General features: G+C 47.1%; 1 protein-coding gene across 1 annotated transcript in view; it reads left to right on the top strand.

The window, feature by feature from the left end:
- SPNS3 (SPNS lysolipid transporter 3, sphingosine-1-phosphate (putative)) overlaps nt 1-19944 on the top strand; it is a 75649-nt gene that overhangs the window by 12059 nt on the left and 43646 nt on the right. The window contains 6 exon segments of the mRNA XM_049787433.1: nt 6327-6463; nt 6942-7093; nt 8169-8235; nt 8905-9053; nt 9822-9974; nt 11249-11438. Of these exon segments, the coding sequence (XP_049643390.1) occupies nt 6327-6463; nt 6942-7093; nt 8169-8235; nt 8905-9053; nt 9822-9974; nt 11249-11438 (848 nt within the window).

Raw genomic sequence — 19944 nt, 5'->3', positions numbered from 1 at the left:
ATCTATTTTCTCAAGGAATCTTTCTGAGAACAAACCTATGGGTGGTCTTGGCTTCTCCTTTCCCACCTTCCGTTCAAAAGTCACTTGTCTATCATTTTGATCAGGAAAATACAGTTACCCTCATTCTGTATTTTACTATGGCTTATTGCCTTGTGGTCACAAATCTCCAGGAAAAAAGGAAAAATATCTTTGGGATATGGGCCAGGCAGATGACTCAAAGGTCTGAGTATACTTTTTGCATGCAAAAAGGAGATGTGATTTTGATCCCTGCTACATCCAGCTACTGAACTGGAAATAGCTCTTGAATATGACACATTGTGGCCAAAATAAGCCACTTCAAACAAACAATGTACAGTGGGTAGGGTATTTGCCTTGCATGAGGCCCCCCTTCCTTACTTTTGTTTTGTTTTGGCTTGTGGCCACACCCAGCACTACTCAGGGATTATTCCTGGCATAGTTGGGGGACCTTATGGGATCGAGTCTGGGTCAGCCATATGCAAGGCAAGTGTTGTACTATCACTCTGAACTGCCCCCTATCTACTATACCATTTTTGTTTTGTTTTGTTTTGTTTTATTTTGTTTTGCCACACCCAGCAATGTTAGTCCTGGCTCTGCACTCAGGAATTATTTCTGGTTGGGGCTGGAGTGATAGCATAGCTGGTACTGCATTTGCCTTGCACAGGGCCGACTTGGATTTGATCCTGACATCATATGGTCCCCGAACCTGCCTGGAGTGATTTCTGAGCTCAGAGCCAGGAGTAGCCCCTGAGCACTGCTGGGTGTGGCCCCAAACAAAAACAAAACAAATAAAGAAATGTTTCCCGGTGGTGCTGGTGGGGGACGGACTATATAGGTTGCCAGGGATTGAATCCCTATCAGTTGCGTACAAAACAACACTTTACCCACTGTACTATTGCTTTGGCTCCAAGGCCACTCCCATTTTGATTCCCAGCACTCCATATGGTACCCCAAACCACACTAGAAGTAATCCCTGAGCACAGAGCCAGGAGTAAGCCCTGAACACTGCCTAATATAGCCCCCAAATAAACAAAACAAAACAAAACAAAAAAATCAAAATAAAATCACCAAAATAACCAATCAACCAAGCAAGGATAGAAGCCACCAGGATACCCCTTGGATATTTAACTTTTGCTGGGGAGACCCTGGGAGCAAAGCAGAGTCAGTAAAATCCAGAGAGATGTTTCATCCTGGCCACAAACCTTGGCAAGTTTATCTAGCTATCCCACCGAGCTGTGTCAGCTACTGATTTAGGATTCTGAACTCAGAAATGAGATGGGTGTCAACACATGCATTTTCATTAAAAACAAAACAAAACAAAACAAAAAAAAACCCCAGCAAAACAAAGCTGTTTCACCTTCTTCAGAAAGCCAACCAGTCTAGGCAATTGATGACTGGCTCATTAAATTCCAAGTGAATATTTCCCATAAATGTAATGAACTTACTTTATATCTCTTAGGATTTATATGTAAATGCAGTTAAAAAATACACTGGTACTGAAAATGACTCTTTTGCAAATATTTAACTTTAGGATATAAAACATACTAAATGTCAGGCAGGAGTAACCACTAAGCGTCAAATAGGTGTGGCCCAAAAACCCCAAAAATAAAAAAGAGAGAGAGTGTGGAATGAATCTGTAGGAAGGGGTACCAAGTAGTTCCTGTGAATCTACAGAGGTGAGGAAGCATGAACAGATCACAGCTGTGGGTCAGGGGTATTTTCCAATTGCTTTTGTCTCAAAGATCAGGCTGGTGCCAATGCTAACTTGTGTGTGTGTGTGTGTGTGTGTGTGTGCGCGCGCGCGTGTGTGCATGTGTGTGCGTGTGTGTGTGTGTGTGTGTGTGTGCGTGTGTGCCACACCGGTGACACTCAGGGGTTACTTCTGGCTATGCGCTCAGAAATCGGTCCTGGCTTGGGGGACCATATGGAACGCTGGGGGATCGAACTGCGGGTCCATCCTAGGCTAGCATGGGCAAGGCAGATGTCTTACCGCTTGCGCTACCGCTCCAGCCTTGAGTCTAAATTTTTGTTTGTTTTTGGGTCACACCTGGCAGCGCTCAGGAGTTACTCCTGGCTCTGTGCTCAGAAATTGTCCCTGGCAGGCACCGGGGACCATATGGGATGCCAGGATTTGAACCACTGTCCTTCTGCATGGAAGGCAAATGCTCTACCTTCATGCTATCTCTCTGGCCCCTACTTTTTTTTTTTTTTTTTTGGTTTTTGGGTCACACCTGGCAGCACTCAGGGGTTACTCCTGGCTCTATGCTCAGAAATCACTCTTGGCAGGCTCGGGGAACATATGGGATGCCAGGATTCGAACCACTATCCTTGTGCATGCAAGGCAAATGTGCTACCTCCATGCTATCTCTTTGGCCCCCAGACATAATATTCTGATGACTAAGATATATATGTATGCACACATATGTACAAGTACATAAATGCCAATGACCATTACATATGTACACACATGCATACCCACATATATACTCATATATATATTCGGATGAATAAGAGAAGACTTGGTTAAGCTGTAAAAGTGGGGTGGTCTGGGCCTGGAGAGATAGCACAGTGACATTTGCCTTGCAAGCAGCCGATCCAGGACCAAAGGTGGTTGGTTCGAATCCCGATGTCCCATATGGTCCCCCGTGCCTGCCAGGAGCTATTTCTGAGCAGACAGCCAGGAGTAACCCCTGAACACTGCTGGGTGTGGCCCAAAAACCAAAAAAAAAAAAAAGAAAAAGTGGGGTGGTCTGGACTGATCCTCCATCTCACTAGAGGTTAACTAATTTATGAATATTTATAACCAACACAGATGTGGACTCTACCACGTAGTGTTTTTAAACTCTGCAAACTGAGCCAGTTAACCCAGGCACTTTTCCAAGTGTCTTACAATACTAACTTCTCTTCACAACAATTCCATAATGCAGGTAATAGATATAATTATTTTTTTTCTGGGGCTACACCCAGTGGTACTCAGTTGCTATTCCTGGCTCTGCAGTCAAGAATTATTTCTGGTGGACTTTGGGGAACCATATGGGATGCCTGGGATTGAACCCAGATCAGAAGTGTACTAGGCAAGTAAGTGCCTTACTTGATGTACTTATCTCTCCAGCCCTTGAGGCAGGTAATATTTTGATGCCCACTTTACAAAAGATAAGAAAGGCACAGAGAGGCCGGGGTCTTGTTAAAGTTATACAGTTAGTGAGTAGCAGTACTGAGAATGAAAGCATGCCGTTGCCCATAGTCCTTCTATCAAGCCCCTGCTCTATGATTACTCCCACTTTATCACAGAAAGGATTTAAATTTAAGATCCTAAGAACAAAGGAATGTCTGTCTTGGGGGTTAGTGGGCAGAATGGGGATACAGAGCTGACTGTATCTGTGGACATTTAAAGGTTTTAAGAGCTCATATTTTGCAGAGGATCCGCGTCCCAAGTCCCATGAAAACACTAAAATGGCTTGGGAATAGCTTTATAATTTTAGGTGAAGAATATATGCATTCACAAGACATAAAACAGTCATTTGAGATGATTGTTACATCGGACTTATCAAAGCTAAACTGTATGATGGTAGTTGAAACTGCACATGCAATTAAATAGTAATAATAAGGGCAATGTTTACTGGCCAGGGCCAAAGAGATAGCACAGAGGAAGTGGACTTGCCTTGCACATGGCCAACCCAAGTTCGATCCCAAGCATCTCATATGGTCTCCTGAGCCTGCCAGGAGTGATTTTTCTTCTTTTCTTTTCTTTTTTTTTGGGGGGGGGGTCACACCCAGCAGTACTCAGTGGTTATTCCTGGCTCTATGCTCAGAAATTGCTCCTGGCAAGCTCGGGGGACCATACAGGATGCAGGGATTCGAACCACCAACCTTTTGCATGCAAGGCAAATGCCTTACCTATGCTATCTCCCTGGGCCCAGGAGTGATTTCTGAGTGTAGAACCAGGTGTGGCCCCAAAACAAAGACAAAAAAATTTTACTGGCCATTTACATAAAACCAGTCATTCTGTGCTTCATTTTATTTTCTCAATACTTTTAGGAAGGAAGTATTATTATAGTCACATTGTATAGTTATGGAAGGGGGAAAGGAGAATAAAGGAATTTGCCCAAGTTTACACCACATCGGAAGAGAGAACAGGTTATAGGTCAGGTTTAATCCCCAAACTTGCATTTTAAATCCTTAAATATGAAGAAACTGTTCTCAAACAACAGAACCCCATATTAAAACCAAGGCAGAGGATGGGAAGAGAGAAATGAATTGCAGCTCTGTCTCTCTGGGCATAAGGACAATGCAGATTAAAATTTTAGAGACGCAATCGGTTTTTCAGTCAGAAGAACAGAAATAACGTGATTGATCCTGTGTCATAAAGGGTGCTGGCAATAAATCCGTGGGAGTGTAAACAGAGACAACTATTCTGGCGGCCTAATAGCAGGAGCTATTAAAAATTTAAATGCTACTGAGACCAAACACCATTCTCGGAGGAATCCTGTTTGAATTGCCTTGCTTTGTAGGTCAAAATTGGCCTAATTTCCTCAAGACGGTGGTTCAACCCAGTACTGGAGCGAGCCTTATGGGAGTGGGAGGGCCTGGGAGCTGAGCTAGGATGGAGCTGTGCATTCTTTGGGCCCAGGAAATGTCAGTCATCTGTTCTCAAAGGATGGAAACGCAGGCGGAGATGGGGCCCCAGAAGCCTCCTGGTCTTACCTTGTGAGGTTGGTAGAGGAGGGTCCCGAAATCGCTGTTCTTGGCCTGGCTCAGGTACCCTCCAGCGAGGAGTTAGGAAGCAGAAGCAGTCCATAGTGTCGTCCAGCAAAAAATAATAAAAAAAGTGGCAGTTCCTTTGTCTTCTCAGGATAGCAAACGCTTTCATTAATTTACTTGCCAATTTGTAAGAGCCTTTGACTGTGCCAGGGGACTGTTTTATCTACTTAAGAAAACCAATTATTCCAGCTCCAGAGACTTTTTTTTTTTTTTTTTTGGCGGGGGCTGGGGGGCTGGGGGCTAGGTGGGATGTGAAGAGGAGGAAGGGAGACCCAGCCCCAGGTGTGCTTGGGAGGGGGGGCGTGGGGCCCAATGCAAGCCTAGCTGGTCAATGCTTGGGCCTGGCCCTGGGTGGAAGTTCTGTTGGGCTCCCTGTGGGGGCTGCATCCCTCTACTCCTAAATGCAAGGATTAGGCAGAGTACAGCCCTTTGAGCTACCTCTTCAACTCCAAGGACTTCAACTCCAAGGCCTCACACATGTCAGGCAAATCCTCTCATGCAGAATTCGTCAAAACTACTGGATTTGTCTTAATTTCTCAAAAACAATTTTTTGGGGGAGTAGCACACCTAGAAGTGCTCTGAGAATGCTCCTTATTTTTTTTAGAGGTGGGGTCACATCTGGAGATGCTCAGGAGTTGGTTGGTTGATCCTGACTCTACGCCAGGAATTATTCCTTTTTTGTTTTTGTTTTTGATTCATATACAGCAGCGCTCAGGGGCTATTCCAGGCTCTAAGCTCAGAAATCGCTCCCAGTAGGCTCAGGGGAACAAATGGGATGCCGAGATTCAAACCACAGTCCTTCTGCATGCAAGGCAAACGCCCTATCGCTGTGCTATTTCTCCGGCTCCAGGAATTATTCCTGACAGTGCTCTGGGGACTATAAGGGACACAGAGGGTTGAACCCCTCTCAGTCACGTGCTAGGCAAGTGCCCTACCCACTGTATATTTCTCTGGCCTTTGAGGATGTTTCTGGTAGGATGCCTGGGGTCTCGCCTCATGATATTTGGGGATCAAATCCAGACCTCCTGCATGCAAAGCATGGGCCTTGGTCCATTGATATATCTCTTCCACCCAGGACTGGATTTTAACCCCAGTGCTTACTCTACATTGGGCATCTCTGCTTTGTGTAGCTGCCTTGTAGGGATGTGAGAACAGATCAGAGAGATGGGGCAGGTTTTGAAGCCCAGCTTCAGTACATGGGTATGTACTCCATGTCCACTTAGATCTTGCCTTTAAATAGTGCCCCAGAGAGAGTGAGGATGACTGCAATGTTAGGGTGATGAGCATTTAGTTGGAACTAGTCACCAAGGTTGCACAGTGAACAAATGACAAAGCTGGGCACCCAGGCCTATCCTCATCCCCCTTCCCAAATCAATGATTCTGGTTAGTGGGTTTCCTGTTAAATGAGAATTTGGTGGTTAACTATCTCTCCCTTCTGGCCATGATCTGGTTCAAAATGCCAGCTTGGGGCATCTGAGTTAGGTCCCTTCTTCTCTCCCCACCCCCATTCCCCAGGACTGCAGATTAACCCCTGTGTATCTCCTCAGTTTTCATCGGCTGTGTCCTGTTATCTGCACCAGTGTTTGGCTACTTGGGTGATCGTCATAGCCGCAAAGCCATCCTGAGCTTCGGGATCTTGGTCTGGTCTGGAGCAGGCCTTGCTAGCTCCTTCATCTTGCCCCAGGTAGGTACCTCTCCTGCTCCAGCCCCACTACCACCTGCTTTCCCATTAATCGAGGTGGGCAGGGTTATTTCTGCTGTGTTCTAGGCTCCAGATTGCCCTACGGGGTGCCCAGGGTAGAATAAGGTACTGATAGACTTTCTTTCCTAAGGAATCTTTTTTTCTCATGTATCTTCAGCCACTACTTGCTCTGGGGCATAAATAGCAAGCACTCTTGTTCTGGAAACTGACCTGTTTAGCAAAGGCAATGAATGGACAGGCAAAGGACTTCTCTGGGCGTGGGGCAGGCAATGGCTATGGGCACCAGTAGAGAGCATCTGCGTGATTGGGGGGATTGGGTAGGAGAGGCTAGTAGGATGGCTGGAGCCCTAATTCCAACTCCCTCTTCTTTGAGAGGCTGCAAATAATTACATCTTCTTGGTTTCTTTGACAAATGTGTGTGTGCCTTGTCCTTCTCATGGTCTTGTGCTCACTGGCTCAGCATTCCTGGCTCTTCTTCCTGTCTCGGGGAGTCGTGGGCACGGGCACAGCCAGCTACTCCACCCTCGCCCCCACTGTCCTGGGCGACCTTTTCGTGAAGGATCAGCGGACCAGGGTGCTGGCTGTCTTCTACATCTTCATTCCAGTTGGAAGGTTGGTATCACCTCAGATCTACTTCTCCCAGTGGAAAGGGAAGCTCAGTTTAGGGCCAGAGACACAGTAAAGAGTTAAGATACTCTCCTTACTCTCGGCCAACCCCAGTTGGATTCCCAGCACTAAATATGGTTTCCCAAGCACCACCAGAAGTGACCCCTGAGCAGAGAGCCAGAAATAGGTTCTGAGCATTGCTGAGTGTGATCCTTCAGCCCCCTCCACTCTCTCTCTCTCTCTCTCTCTCTCTCTCTCTCTCTTTGGTTTTTGGGTCATACCCAGAAGCGCTCAGGGGTTAATCCTGACTCTACACTCAGAAATTGTCCCTGGCAGGCTTGAGGGACCATATGGGATGCCGGGATTTGAACCACCGTCCTTCTGCATACAAGGCAAAAGCCTTACCTCCATGCTATCTCTCCAGCCCCCTCCTCCACTCTCAATTAAATAGGTAAAATAAAAATAAACACCACACACACACACACACACACCACCCCCCCCACCCCCCCACCCCCACATACACACACACACCAGGAGTCCGAACAAGCATGGGCTGGGAGAGGTAAGGGTTCAAATGAAACCTGACATTACTCCTTCCTCATGTGTCCCCTGACTTCTCCAAGCCTCAAATTCCTGTAATGCTGATGGTTCTGCTGTATTGAGGCTTAGCAAGCCTCAGGACACTCCTTAGAGACTGGTCCTGGCCTTCAGGGGTGAGAAAGATCAGTCCTTGATCAAATCCTTCAGGGAGGAGAGGTGGGAAGAAGTGTTGGAATTTGCAGTCAGATCCCTGAGCTCTGACCCAGGTTTCCTGAAATCCCTTGGTGTTGGGTGCGGTGGGGTGGGGTTGTCCTAGCATAGAGAGGCACTGCATTTTGGGGAATGTGCCAGGAACCAGAGGTCATTGATGACTAGAACAAGGGCAGCAGATATCTGGGCCTCATGTGCTCTCTTTGCACAGTAAAAGGACTCTGAGCTCTAAGAGTTGGCTCCTTGGGGTGGGTGTACTCAGGTCAGGCTGGCCTTGGGGTTCTGCGCCTGGCCCCTGTCCTCACTGTATATTTTCCTTGCCTTTCTGCAGTGGTCTGGGCTACGTGCTGGGGTCGGTTGTGACAGATTTGACTGAGGACTGGCGTTGGGCCCTCCGTGTGAGTCCAGCTTCCTTTTCTTCCCTCTGTTTTCCTCCTGGGTAGGCAGGGACTTTCCAGCCTGCAGTGGCCTTTGCCACTTGGCACCCTACCCGGCGCCACTGGAGGTGGTCCCACGTCGGCAGATCAAAACCTTTGGGGTCTTGCCTGGAACAAGGTCCTTGGAGTTCGGCCCTGGCTTCCGCTCCTGACCTAACTGTGGGGCCTTGCACAAGCTGCCTCCGCTTGAGAACCTTATTTGGCCCATCTATAAAGTGGGAGCAGTGAATGCTGCCCAATGGAATCTTGTGGGATAATGAATAAATGAGGAAGCTCCAGGCAGGCTTGGCAGGGCCACTGGAAATGCAGGCACGGAGAGGGGAAAGACCAGGATGTTGAACAAGTGGGATGGAGTAGTCAAGCTCTAGTTCTCACTTCTTAGGCTCAGTCACCCCTATGGACAGAAGTTTGTCCTGGGGGTCTCCAGGGAACCCATTTGTCCCCAAGAGGCTGTACTCTTAGGGGTGATAGGGTGAAAATTGGTGGCATGTCCAGCCCTAGATAACCTATACTCAGGAAATGAACTCATACCCAGTCTCCAGAGTATGGGCAGGGCCACAGTTTATACCCCAGGATCTCCAGCTCAAAGATTCACAGTAGTCCTATGCTTACTCGGCCTTTTCTCCTCAGGCCATGCCCTGCCTGGAAGCTGTAGCCTTTATCCTGCTGATTGTGCTGGTGCCAGACCCACCCCGGGGGGCAGCTGAGAAGCAGGAAGAGGTGGTTACTGGGGATCTAAGGAGCAGCTGGTGTCAAGATGTCATATACCTGGCAAGAAAGTGAGTGTCTCTGATGTGGCCTGCATGCTACCCGAACCTCTGGGTTGGTTTCAGTGTCATTGGACTTTCTCTCTCTTCCTTCTATAAGCCCCTCCCTGGTTCTTCCACTGTTCACAGTGCTCTTCCTCTGAACTCTGCCTAACTAAGCAAAGCCAAATGAAGCCACTGTTCCTTCTTTTGGGGCTCAAACCCCATAGCTTTACTTTATGACACAACAGAGTCTGGGAAGGAGAGGAAGAGAGGAAGGGGGCAGGTGGCCTGAGCTCCAGCCTTGGCTCTGCCATCACTTTATCCCTGAGTGACCTGAGGCGGGAGCTTTAGTGATTGAATGAATAGAATTCTCCAGTCTTGCCTGCTCCTCAGGGCTGCTGGGAGGATGCCAGGAGTTAATCGCTCACCTCTGCAAGCCTCGCTTCAGAGCATCCATCCCCTACTCAGGGATGTCGGGGAGGTGGAAAGCAGTGCTCACATGCCCAGTCCTACTGTGTGCATTGTGGCTCTTGGGCCACTCCCAGTTCATGTGACTGTCTCATAGTCTCATAGCACACAGCAGTGCTGCCTCGGAAGGAGGGGGAGCAGGGCAGCTGTTGGACGTTTTAATCCTGCTGAGAGGAGGGAGGAAACTTAGGAGCAGAGCTATTTTGTGTGGTGCTCAGGTTGGGTGGTGCTGGAGGCTTCCTGGTGCCTGTAGTGTGGTAAGTGAGTGGCTGGGAAATGACAGTCCCCAGCCCATCCCTCCTGATGAAACCAAAGTGCCTTCTCTTGCAGCCAGAGTTTTGTGTGGTCCACCCTTGGAGTGACAGCGATGGCCTTTGTGACAGGTGCTCTGGGCTTTTGGGCCCCCAAGTTTCTGTTTGAGGCACGCGTGGTGCATGGGCTGCAGCTGCCCTGCATCCATGAGCCATGCAGCAGCCAGGACAGGTGAGGAGCTCTGGGGCATCTGGGCTCCCTTCTGGGTGAGGGGTTCTGTGTGAGGGCTTATTCGTGTAGACTTATTCAGCTCTATAGAGCTCACAAGGTGTTGAGTTTCTGTGATTTGATCTGTCATCTGTTTGACTAGACTGTGATCCAGGGGTCTATCCACTCTGTGACCTAAATAATTGATCCAAAACCTCCTAAAGGGGTTGAAGATCTGCCAAGGCCAGCTCAAACCAGGACTGAGTGAGAAGCATTCATCTGGGATTTGGGGTCATTTGACTGGACTAAACCAAATTCCACACAACTCAGAAGGCTGGGGAGTATCAGGGATACCTTTAAGTTCAGGTACATGGAGCTCATGACTAGGTCCTCAGGTTGTTGTCCTGGAAAAGCTGATGGAGAATATGGGGCCAGGAGTGGGAAGGGGAGGGAAGCTCTGGTTCTTCAAGCTTATCTTGGAGGACCAGGTCAGAGGCTGCTCCAGAAAGCACAGGTGTCCATCCTCAGAAGGAGTGCAAGAAATAACAGGATCCGAAATGGCTCCAGGAGGAGGTGGTGGCCATAGTATGTTCCAGAGGGGCTGCTTGAGAGGTGATGAAAGACAGAGGGAGGACAGGATGCAAGTATGGAGTGTGTGGATCCTGTCAAGAAGGCCTGTAGTATCCAGGAGTCCAGGAAACAGAAGGTGACTTGCATCCATTCCCTTTAGGATTAGGAGCTATAATTGAAGAGGTGGGGCAATGAGGGACCCTAGAATTAGAAGTTATGGGACAGTCATTTGGGTAGTTAAGGGTAGAGATCATTAGAGATGAAGTATAACAGGGGTTGGGATACTCAGTAGACCATCCACATGGCCAAGAGGATCCTCAGGTGGGGCAAGTCTATAGGTCTCAGAGTCCCAAATCTTAAGGATATTGGTCTAGGCGCAGGAGTCTTAAACTCAATTTACCTGGAGGCCGCAGGAGGCAAAGTCGGGGTGATCCTTGAGTGCAAATTCAGTAGTAAGCCTTGAACATTGGGGTGTGTGACCCAAACAACTAAAACAAAACTAAACAAAAAAAATTCCTCTAGGGCAGGGCCACAAAATGTTGTACGGAGGGCCGCAAACGGCCCGCAGGCCGAGAGTTTGAGACCTCTGGTCTAGGGTGAGTGAAAGGTTATCTCCTCTATGTTTCTCATAGGTATCAGATCTTGTAACCAGGACAGGGTGATTGGGCCCTATCCTGGCTCCATCTGCATGACCACCCATAATACCTCTTCTCTCCTCTTCCCATCAGCCTGATTTTTGGTGTGATTACTGTTGTGACTGGTATCTTTGGAGTCATCATGGGAGCAGAGGCTTCGAGGAGGTACAAGAAAGTCAACCCCAGGGCCGAGCCCCTCATATGTGCCTCTAGCTTGCTGGCTGCAGCTCCCTGCCTCTACCTGGCACTCATTCTGGCCCCCAGAACAATCTGGGCCTCCTATGTAAGTGAGGGTTTCTTCAGAGATGGGCTGGGTAGATGGGGAAGAAATATTTGTTCCTTGAACACTATCTTGCTTGCTTGTCTGTTTCTTTGTTTGCTTGTTTCTACTCTGAAGAAGATTGTGTTCTTTCTTTCGTTTGTTCTTGTTTTGGGGTCACACCTGGCAATGCTCAGGGGGTTACTCCTTGCTCTGCCCTTAGGAATTACTCCTGTCAGGGTTCAGGGGACCATATGGAATTCTGGGGAGCAAATCTCAGTTGTCTGCATGCAAAGCAAGTGCCCTATGGCTCTGATCTCATGTTTTCTCTCTTGAACACGTACTTCTCTCTTTTTTCCCCTTATGTCTTTCTAAATAAGTTTCAACAAAAACTGCCTTCTCTCTCCTCTCTCTCTCTCTCTCTCTCTCTCTCTCTCTCTCTCTCTCTCTCTCTCTCACACACACACACACACACACACACACACACACACACACGGCCTTGGTTAATGTGGATCTTGCTTTAAAGGAGACAGACCAGAAAATGTCATATTTTGCAGAATCACATCCCAACCCTCTATGGACTTCTCACTCTCTTTACACCAGGAACATGGGCCTCTCCTTCTAGCTTGTCTCTCTCTCTCTCTTTTTTTTTTTTGCACACCCACATCTGTGCCTCCTCAAGGCTTGCTGCAAGACTCAACTTAAAGACCACCTCCTCTCAGAGCTTCTGTCTTCATGTCAGAATTTGTTGTTCCCACTTGGGCTCAGTGTTAGTTTGTGTGTAAGCACACAAACACTCACACACAGACACCTATGTATCTGAATGGAGCAGCAGTATCCCTGGCTCCACAAAGCCTCAGCCCTACCTGTCCCACTGTATGCAGAGGGACTGCTATGCTTGAGAGCTGGTATTTTCCAGCCAGGCCAGCTGGCCTCACCTCTCCTCTTTTGCTTTGCCCCAAGACTCTGGGAGCCCACTGTTGCTGACCTGAGTACCCTTGCTCTGGCCTGTGTGCCAATAGGGTTCACAGACAGGGTAAACATGGGAGGCAATGCTGTAACTTTTTTGTTCTACCAGTGTGGATAGGTGTCCCCTCAAGCACTTCTTTAGACACTAGCATGAATAATTTATCAGTTTTTATAGTTTTTAGAGTTTTTTAATTTGTTTTGGGGCCACATTCAGCAGTGTTCAGAGCTTACTCCCAACTCTGTGCTCAGAGATCATTCCTGATGGTGCTCAGGGGACCAGATGAGGTGCTAGAGATAGAATCTGGGTTGGCTGTGTGCAAAGCAAATGACCTACTTGCCATACTATTACTCTGGTCCCTATTGTTTTTAAAATAAAAACTTTCAAATTCAACTTTTATTCAACCAGTTCCCAAAAATGGCACTGGGGAAGGGGCTGGAGTATAGAGGGTAGAGAGCTTACCATGTACGTAGTTGACCTGGTTTTGATTCCTGGAAACCCATATAGTTCCCTGAGTGCAATCAAACCCACTAGGAGTGATTGATCCCTGAGTGCAATTGGATGTGGGTTCCCCCCTGTCCTAAATGGCACTAGGGAGATAGGGAGCTCTAGTTAGTATAGTCCTTCCAGTTCATCTCATCCCTCCTCCATATCCTGATGTTCCCAGGGTTGGGCAGATGAGGAAGCAGGCCTAGAAAGGGACTAGGACAGGAGAGGTAGTAGATGATTCAGATTTTATCTTGACAATGCATATGATCTTCCAAGCACTGCCAGAGTAACCCCCGAGTACTGCTGGGTAGAGCTGCAATCCCCCATCCTCAACATACACACAAAAAGAAAATAAAAAAAACAAAAGAAAGAATGGGACTGGCATAGCTGTGTCTGGACTAACTTTTGCCATGGCCAGTGCCTCTTTGGCTGACTCCTCTTTGGGGCATTATTGTGGGCTTGGGAATTTTGCATCACCTGCTTTTTTGCTGCAGGCGACACTACCACTTCTGTCCTATCGTGGCTTCTTTTTGTTTCCTGAGGGTGGTCTTTATAGAAGTTTCTTTCTTTTTTTTGGGGGGGTGTCACACCCAGTAGTGCTCAGGGGTTACTCCTGGCTCCACGCTCAGAAATTGTTCCTGACAGGCACAGGGACCATATGGGATGCCAGGATTTGAACCAATGACCTTCTGCATGAAAGGCAAATGTCTTACTTCCATGCTATCGCTCCAGCCCCTTATAGAAGTTTCTTGCTAGATCTTATTGCCTTGAACAAGTGTTTTGTGTGCTTCTTTCACAAATCCCCCAAGTCCTGAGCCCTCAAACTATCTTCCCTCTGGTGTCCATCTGAGTCCAGGAGGAGCTCTGGAAGACAGTTGCCCTTAGCCACCTCCTACCATCAGCTCTCTTCACCCTGATACTGTTGGCTGCTTGCTCTGGCCCCTTCCCACTACATCCCTCTGAGCCCCAACCACCATGTTTCCAGACAGCTGGGAGCTGTACTTCCAGACAGAGTGAAAATACACTCTGTGAGTGCCCCTCAGGGACCTGATGCAGAAAGGTCAGTCTGGGAGAAAGGCTGGGCGGAGAGTCTGGGAGGAAAGCTGCAGGCATTATTTCCTGTGCATGTATGTGATTACATTTGTATGCATGTATATGCTTTTGTGCATGTATGTGTTTGTGTGTGCATCGTGTGTGTGTGTGTGTGTGTGTGTGTGTGTGTGTAGTACAGAATTACTCTCCATTCTTCAGTTAAACCCAGTCTTCTATATAAAAGGGCAGCCACGGTGGCCATTTCTGTTTCTGGACAGTTTCTTTTCCAGGTCCCTAAGGTGTAATTGGCACCTTTGTTGAAGTGTGGATGCTTCTCACCCAAGGTCCTCAGCCTTGGGCTTCAGCTAAATTTCTTAGAGAGCAGAAAAATCCTGTTACCATTCTGTCTCCACATACTCTTACTTCACCCTTAGGGCGCCCTGGGGAAGGGCTTTGGCATTTTCACTGACAGATGGAAAAAACAGGCCCAGAGGCAATAACAAATAGCATTATACCAGACAAAACCCAGACTTACATCCAAAATCTGAATCCTTATTTCATTGACCCTTATTGGTACAGAATATTCAATCCCTGATGAGCCACAAAACCATCACTGGTTTTGTTGTGTTGTTGTTGTTGTTGTTTTTGTTTTGTTTTTGTTTTGGGTCACACCCGGCAGCGCTCAGGAGTTACTTCTGGCTCTATGCTCAGAAATCACTCTTGGCATGCTTGGGGGACCACATGTGATGCCGGGAATCCAACCACCATCCTTCTACATACAAGGCAAAGGCCCACCTCCATGCTATCTCCCCCCTCCCCATCACTGTTTTTGAACAGAATACTTCAATTGCCTGGAGGGATCAGCACTAGTCAGAAGGTATAAAAGTGTTGAAAACCCTGGACTAGAACGATAGAGCATTTACCTTGTATGCGCTGACCTAGGTTCAATCTCTGGAAACCCATATGGCCCCCAGATCCCACATAAGTGATCTGAGTGCAGATCATAAGTCATAAGACAGCCAGGTGTGGCCCCAAAATAAAACAGATTGAAAACCCTGTATTGGCTGAGAGAGCAGGAGGGTACTGGGCCTATTATTTACAGCCTGCTAAGGAGGGCTGGATGTAGCTGACTTGCAATTAGTCTGGGCCCTGGCAGATGGGCCTGATCCCCCTGCCAGCTCTACTTCTGCCACTGTCTTGGCTCTGGTAGGCTGCTCCTTGGCTGTGCTTCCGGGACACAGCTGTCCCCCCTACTGTAGCCTGGCATGTCTCCCAAGCCAATGGTTCTTCTAGAAGTGACATTGCCTCTTGGTTGACAAAGGCAGCTGGAGAAACTCTGATAGAGCCCTGCTCCTGGAGCGAGGGCTGGAGCAGGAAGGTGGGTGCGGATGTGGCTTTCCTTCAGTGCTAGATAGCGCATATGTGGGCCTGATGGGTACCCCAGCTGCACTGAACCCCATAGCCTGAACCACCTTTCAGAAGTAGTGTGGCTCTTTGCAGGTCTTTCACCATATACCCAGCCCAGAGATTTGTGTTTGTAAGAGTTTGTGGTATGTTCTTGTTTGAGACTCATCCTCCAGGTCCCCTCTGCCTCTCACACTCCAGTCACCACCCCACCAAATCTTCTTTTTCTTTAGTTAATCCCCTCTCTATTGTTATGGCACAAACCTTGCTGTTTTTGTCCAAGCCGATTACAGCAGCAGGCTCCTGGGTTCTTATAACTTCCTGTTTTCCATCTTCAGAGTGGAAGACTCCAACCCCACTTACCTTCCCTGCTCTAAAACCTTGCATCACTCCCTAGTGCTTTTGGAACTAAGTCTAACTTTTTATCCTGGCAAAGCTTCTCAGAATGTCCTAGACTCTTAGTACCTTATCTTCCCTTCAGTCCTGTCATGTAAGCCTTCTCCCTATTCCTGGGACCCATCCCATGCTCCCCCTGCCTAGACCTCCTTCTGCTTCCTCATCCACCCCTTCTCTACTGCCCCAGTCAATCCAGCATGTGAGGGTCTCATGTATACCATCTCTGCATGGAGTCTTTGCTGACTTCTAGGCTGGACCTCTCTTCCCATCCTTAGCTCCTACTTCCTTGGGTCCTCCTGGGGCCCTGGTTGACTTCCATTTTTCTCACCACTCTTTTAAGAAGCTCAGCATTAGGCACTTGGGATGGGTGAATGGTTGAGGTATCAGGCATTTTAACCTGTGTATCTCTCCAACAAGTATAAGTGGAGAGTTTCTAAACTGACCAGCTCATTTACAGGCTGAGGCATAGTTGTGCATGAAAAAGTTAAGCCTATCTCTGTCCTAAGGAACCTGACATTCTAGCGCAGGGAGAGACACACCAAGAAAGAAAATTAATCAAGAGCACAAGATTTAAGATTCTTTTTGTTCATAACTTTTTTTTTTCTGTTTTTGGGCCATACCCAAAATGGTGCTCTGGCTCTGTTCTCAGGGATCTCTCCTGGTGGGGAACCATATGAGATGCTGGGGATCAAACTTGGGCTGGCTGCATGTAAGGCAAGAGCCCTACCTGCTGTACTATTACTCCTGTCCAAATTTGAAATTCTTTACAGGGAAGTCTTGATAACATAGACTTAACAAAAGTGGAATAAGGGAGAAGGATAGGACATGTGAGGTGTTGAAGGGAGAGGGTTTTGATTTCTTCTCAGGTGGCCAGAATGGTTCACTGAGCCCTGGTGCTGAATACAGAACTGAACAAAGTGCTGGAATGAATTGCTTGGAGTTTCAGGGCATCGCTGTTTCAGCAAGAGGGAACAGCAGCTGTAAGGGCTCTGGGGCATGAGTGTCCCTGGTGGCATGCAGGAATTATAAGGACTCTGATGAGTGTACATTGAAGGGCCAGAGGGAGAAGACAGTAAGGTGTTGGCAGAGAGATCACACAGTGTATATTAAAATAACAACACCTGGGCCCGGAGAGATAGCACAGCGGCGTTTGCCTTGCAAGCAGCCGATCCAGGACCAAAGGTGGTTGGTTTGAATCCCGGTGTCCCATATGGTCCCCCGTGCCTGCCAGGAGCTATTTCTGAGCAGACAGCCAGGAGTAACCCCTGAGCAACGCCGGGTGTGGCCCAAAAACCGAAAAAAAAAAAAAAATAAAATAACAACACCAGAGCCTGTAGACATCAGGTAAATACTGAGAGTCTTCTACTGAAAATGAATAGGTTTGGCTCTGGGGAATGGAAGACTCGGATATCTTCTATAATCTATTGGGATGAACATGTGATTTGTCCTTTATACTATTATTGTTATTGGTACTTTTGGTTTGGAGATCACTCAGTTTATTTCTGGCTCTTTACTCAGTGATCACTCCTAGTGGAGCTTAGAGGACCATATGTGGTGCTGACTGTGTACAAGGCAAACACCCTATCTCCTGTATCTTTCTAAGTCCCTTTATTCTATGCTTGTGGTATGTTATAGTAATTTATATTTGTATGTAGTTTTTGTTTGTTTGGGGACTCCAAGCAGAAATACTTAAAGTAGTTTTGGAGAGGCAAACCTGGGTTCCTCCATGCACAACATGTACTCCCAGTTCATTCAACCATCTCTCTAACCCCGATCTTTTGAAATAACCTTGTATCTCAAACCTCTCTTGGTTATGATCTATAATAATTTTTTTTGTGGTGCACTTTTTGCTTTTTTTTGGGGGGGCACACTCTGCAATGCTTAGGGCTTACTTCTGGCTTTGCACTTAGGTCACTCCTAGTGGGCTCGGAGAGTCATATGGGATTGGACATTGGTCTGCTGTGTGCAAGGAAGGGGCCCTATTCTCTCTACTATTGCTCCAGTCCCATTTTCATATGATGCTTAATTAGTTTGCTTGTATTTTACTGTCGACTTTTGCATCTGTATTCATAAAAAATGTAGTTTCCTTATGATGTTTTTTGTTTTTTGTTTTTTGTATCATAGAATGAGTTGACAAGTGTTTCTTCCTTTTCCAATTTCTGGAAGAATTTGTGTTAATTCATCTCTAGATGTTTGTTAGAATTCACTAGTGAAGCCATCTGTTCTGGGCTTTTGTTGGTAGGAAGTTTTATGATTACTGACTCAATATTTATTTGTTGTAGGTCAATTAGGACTTTTAATTTCTTTTTAAGTCAGATCTAGTAGCCTGCATTGTTCTAGGAATTTATGCATTTACTTTGGTTAATCTACTTTGCTGGTATATGACTGCTCACTGTAATTCTCATAATTCTTTTATTTTTTGTAAGTTCAGTATTAATGTGCTCTTTTCCTTCTTTATTTTAGTAAGTTGAGCCTTTTAATTTGGTTTGTTTTATTTGGAGCCATATTCTGCAGTGCTCTGGGGCTACTCCCTGATTCTGTGATCAGGAGTTGCTCCTGATGGTGCTCACAAGATTGAGTGGTGCTGGGATTGCACCTGCGTATAAAGCATGAGCTCAACCCTCTGAGCTATCTCTATGGTCCAATAACTTGAGTATTCGTTTCCTTTTTGTTCTTTTTTGTTTCTGGGTCACACATGACCATACTCAGGGACTATTCCTGCCTCTATGCTTAGAAATTACTCCTGGCGGGCCGGAGAGATAGCACTGTAGTAGGGCATTTGCCTTGCAAGTGGCCGACCCAGGACAAATGGTGGTTCGAACCCCAGCATCCCATATGGTTTCCCCCTGCCTGCTGGGAGCGATTTCTGAGCACAGAGCCAGGAGTAACCCTGAGCACCACCAGGAGTGCCCCCCCCCCCACAAAAAAAAATTATTCCTGGCAGGCTCTGGAGATCGAACCTGGGTTGGCTGCATGTGAGGCAAATGCCCTATCTGCTATTCAATTGCTCCAGCCCCTCTTTCCCTTTTCTAATAATAGTCATTTTCACTAGAGATTTGTCAATTTTGCTGCCAATTTTTTTAGTGATTTAAAAATTCTTATTCTGCTATTTGAGTTATTAATTAATTAATTTTTTGTTATTTTGGGGGGGATTACTTATTCCCAGCTCTGCACTTAGGGATCACTTCAGGCAGGCTTGGGAGATCAATGGAACACCAGGGATTGAACCCACATTAATTGCATGCAAGGCAGGTACCTTACCCACTATATCATTTCTCCGGCCCCTATTTGGCTTATTTTATTTTATTTTTTGGGCCACACCCGGCGGTGCTCAGGGGTTACTTCTGGTTGTCTGCTCAGAAATAGCTCCTGGCAGGCACGGGGGACCATATGGGACACCGGGGTTCGAACCAACCACCTTTGGTCCTGGATTGGCTGCTTGCAAGGCAAACGCCGCTGTGCTATCTCTCCGGGCCCGTATTTGGCTTATTTGTAGTAGAAATACTACTGGTTTCTCTTTTGAGAATATGTTGGCATGGGGATTGGTGGGCAAGAACCTGAGCCCAGGCAGAGAGGAGTTTGATTACTTCTATAATCCAGGAGAGAGCAGTGGAAGTAGTGAGAAGTGTTTGAAGAATGGGCATTCTTTGCAGTATAGCTACTGGATTCTCCTGATGAATTCATTGTGTGGTAGGAGAGAAATGAGTCAAAGGTGAATTCTAGAAGGTTTACCTGGAAGTGGGGAGAGGCTAGTCATGAAAAAAGGAAAGTTGGCAGGAGTAGCAGGGTTGGGGGAAAGATGAACAACTTGGTTTTGTACATTCTTTTTTTTTTTTTTTTTTTTTTGGTTTTTGGGCCACACCTGGTGTTGCTCAGGGGTTACTCCTGGCTGTCTGCTCAGAAATAGCTCCTGGCAGGCACGGGGGACCATATGGACACCGGGATTCGAACCAACCACCTTAGGTCCTGGATCGGCTGCTTGCAAGGCAAATGCCGCTGTGCTCTCTCCAGGCCCGGTTTTGTACATTTTGAGTTTGTAGTGAAAGGTCAGCATTCAGATGGAGGTGTTAGAAAAAATTGGTTGCAGGAATCTGGCATCCACAAAACATGCAATCCCTAAACTTCAGTGACTGAGAACTGACTATAATCTCCCAGAAGGAATATCATTAGATTTAGGGAGTTATGGGGACTACTATTAGAAAAGGTGTCCGAAAGGGCTTGAAGTGTCAGGAAAAACGAAGT

Source organism: Suncus etruscus, chromosome 1, assembly GCF_024139225.1.
Source record: "Suncus etruscus isolate mSunEtr1 chromosome 1, mSunEtr1.pri.cur, whole genome shotgun sequence".
NCBI lineage: Eukaryota > Metazoa > Chordata > Mammalia > Eulipotyphla > Soricidae > Suncus > Suncus etruscus.
This window is presented reverse-complemented; position numbering and strand designations above follow the sequence as displayed.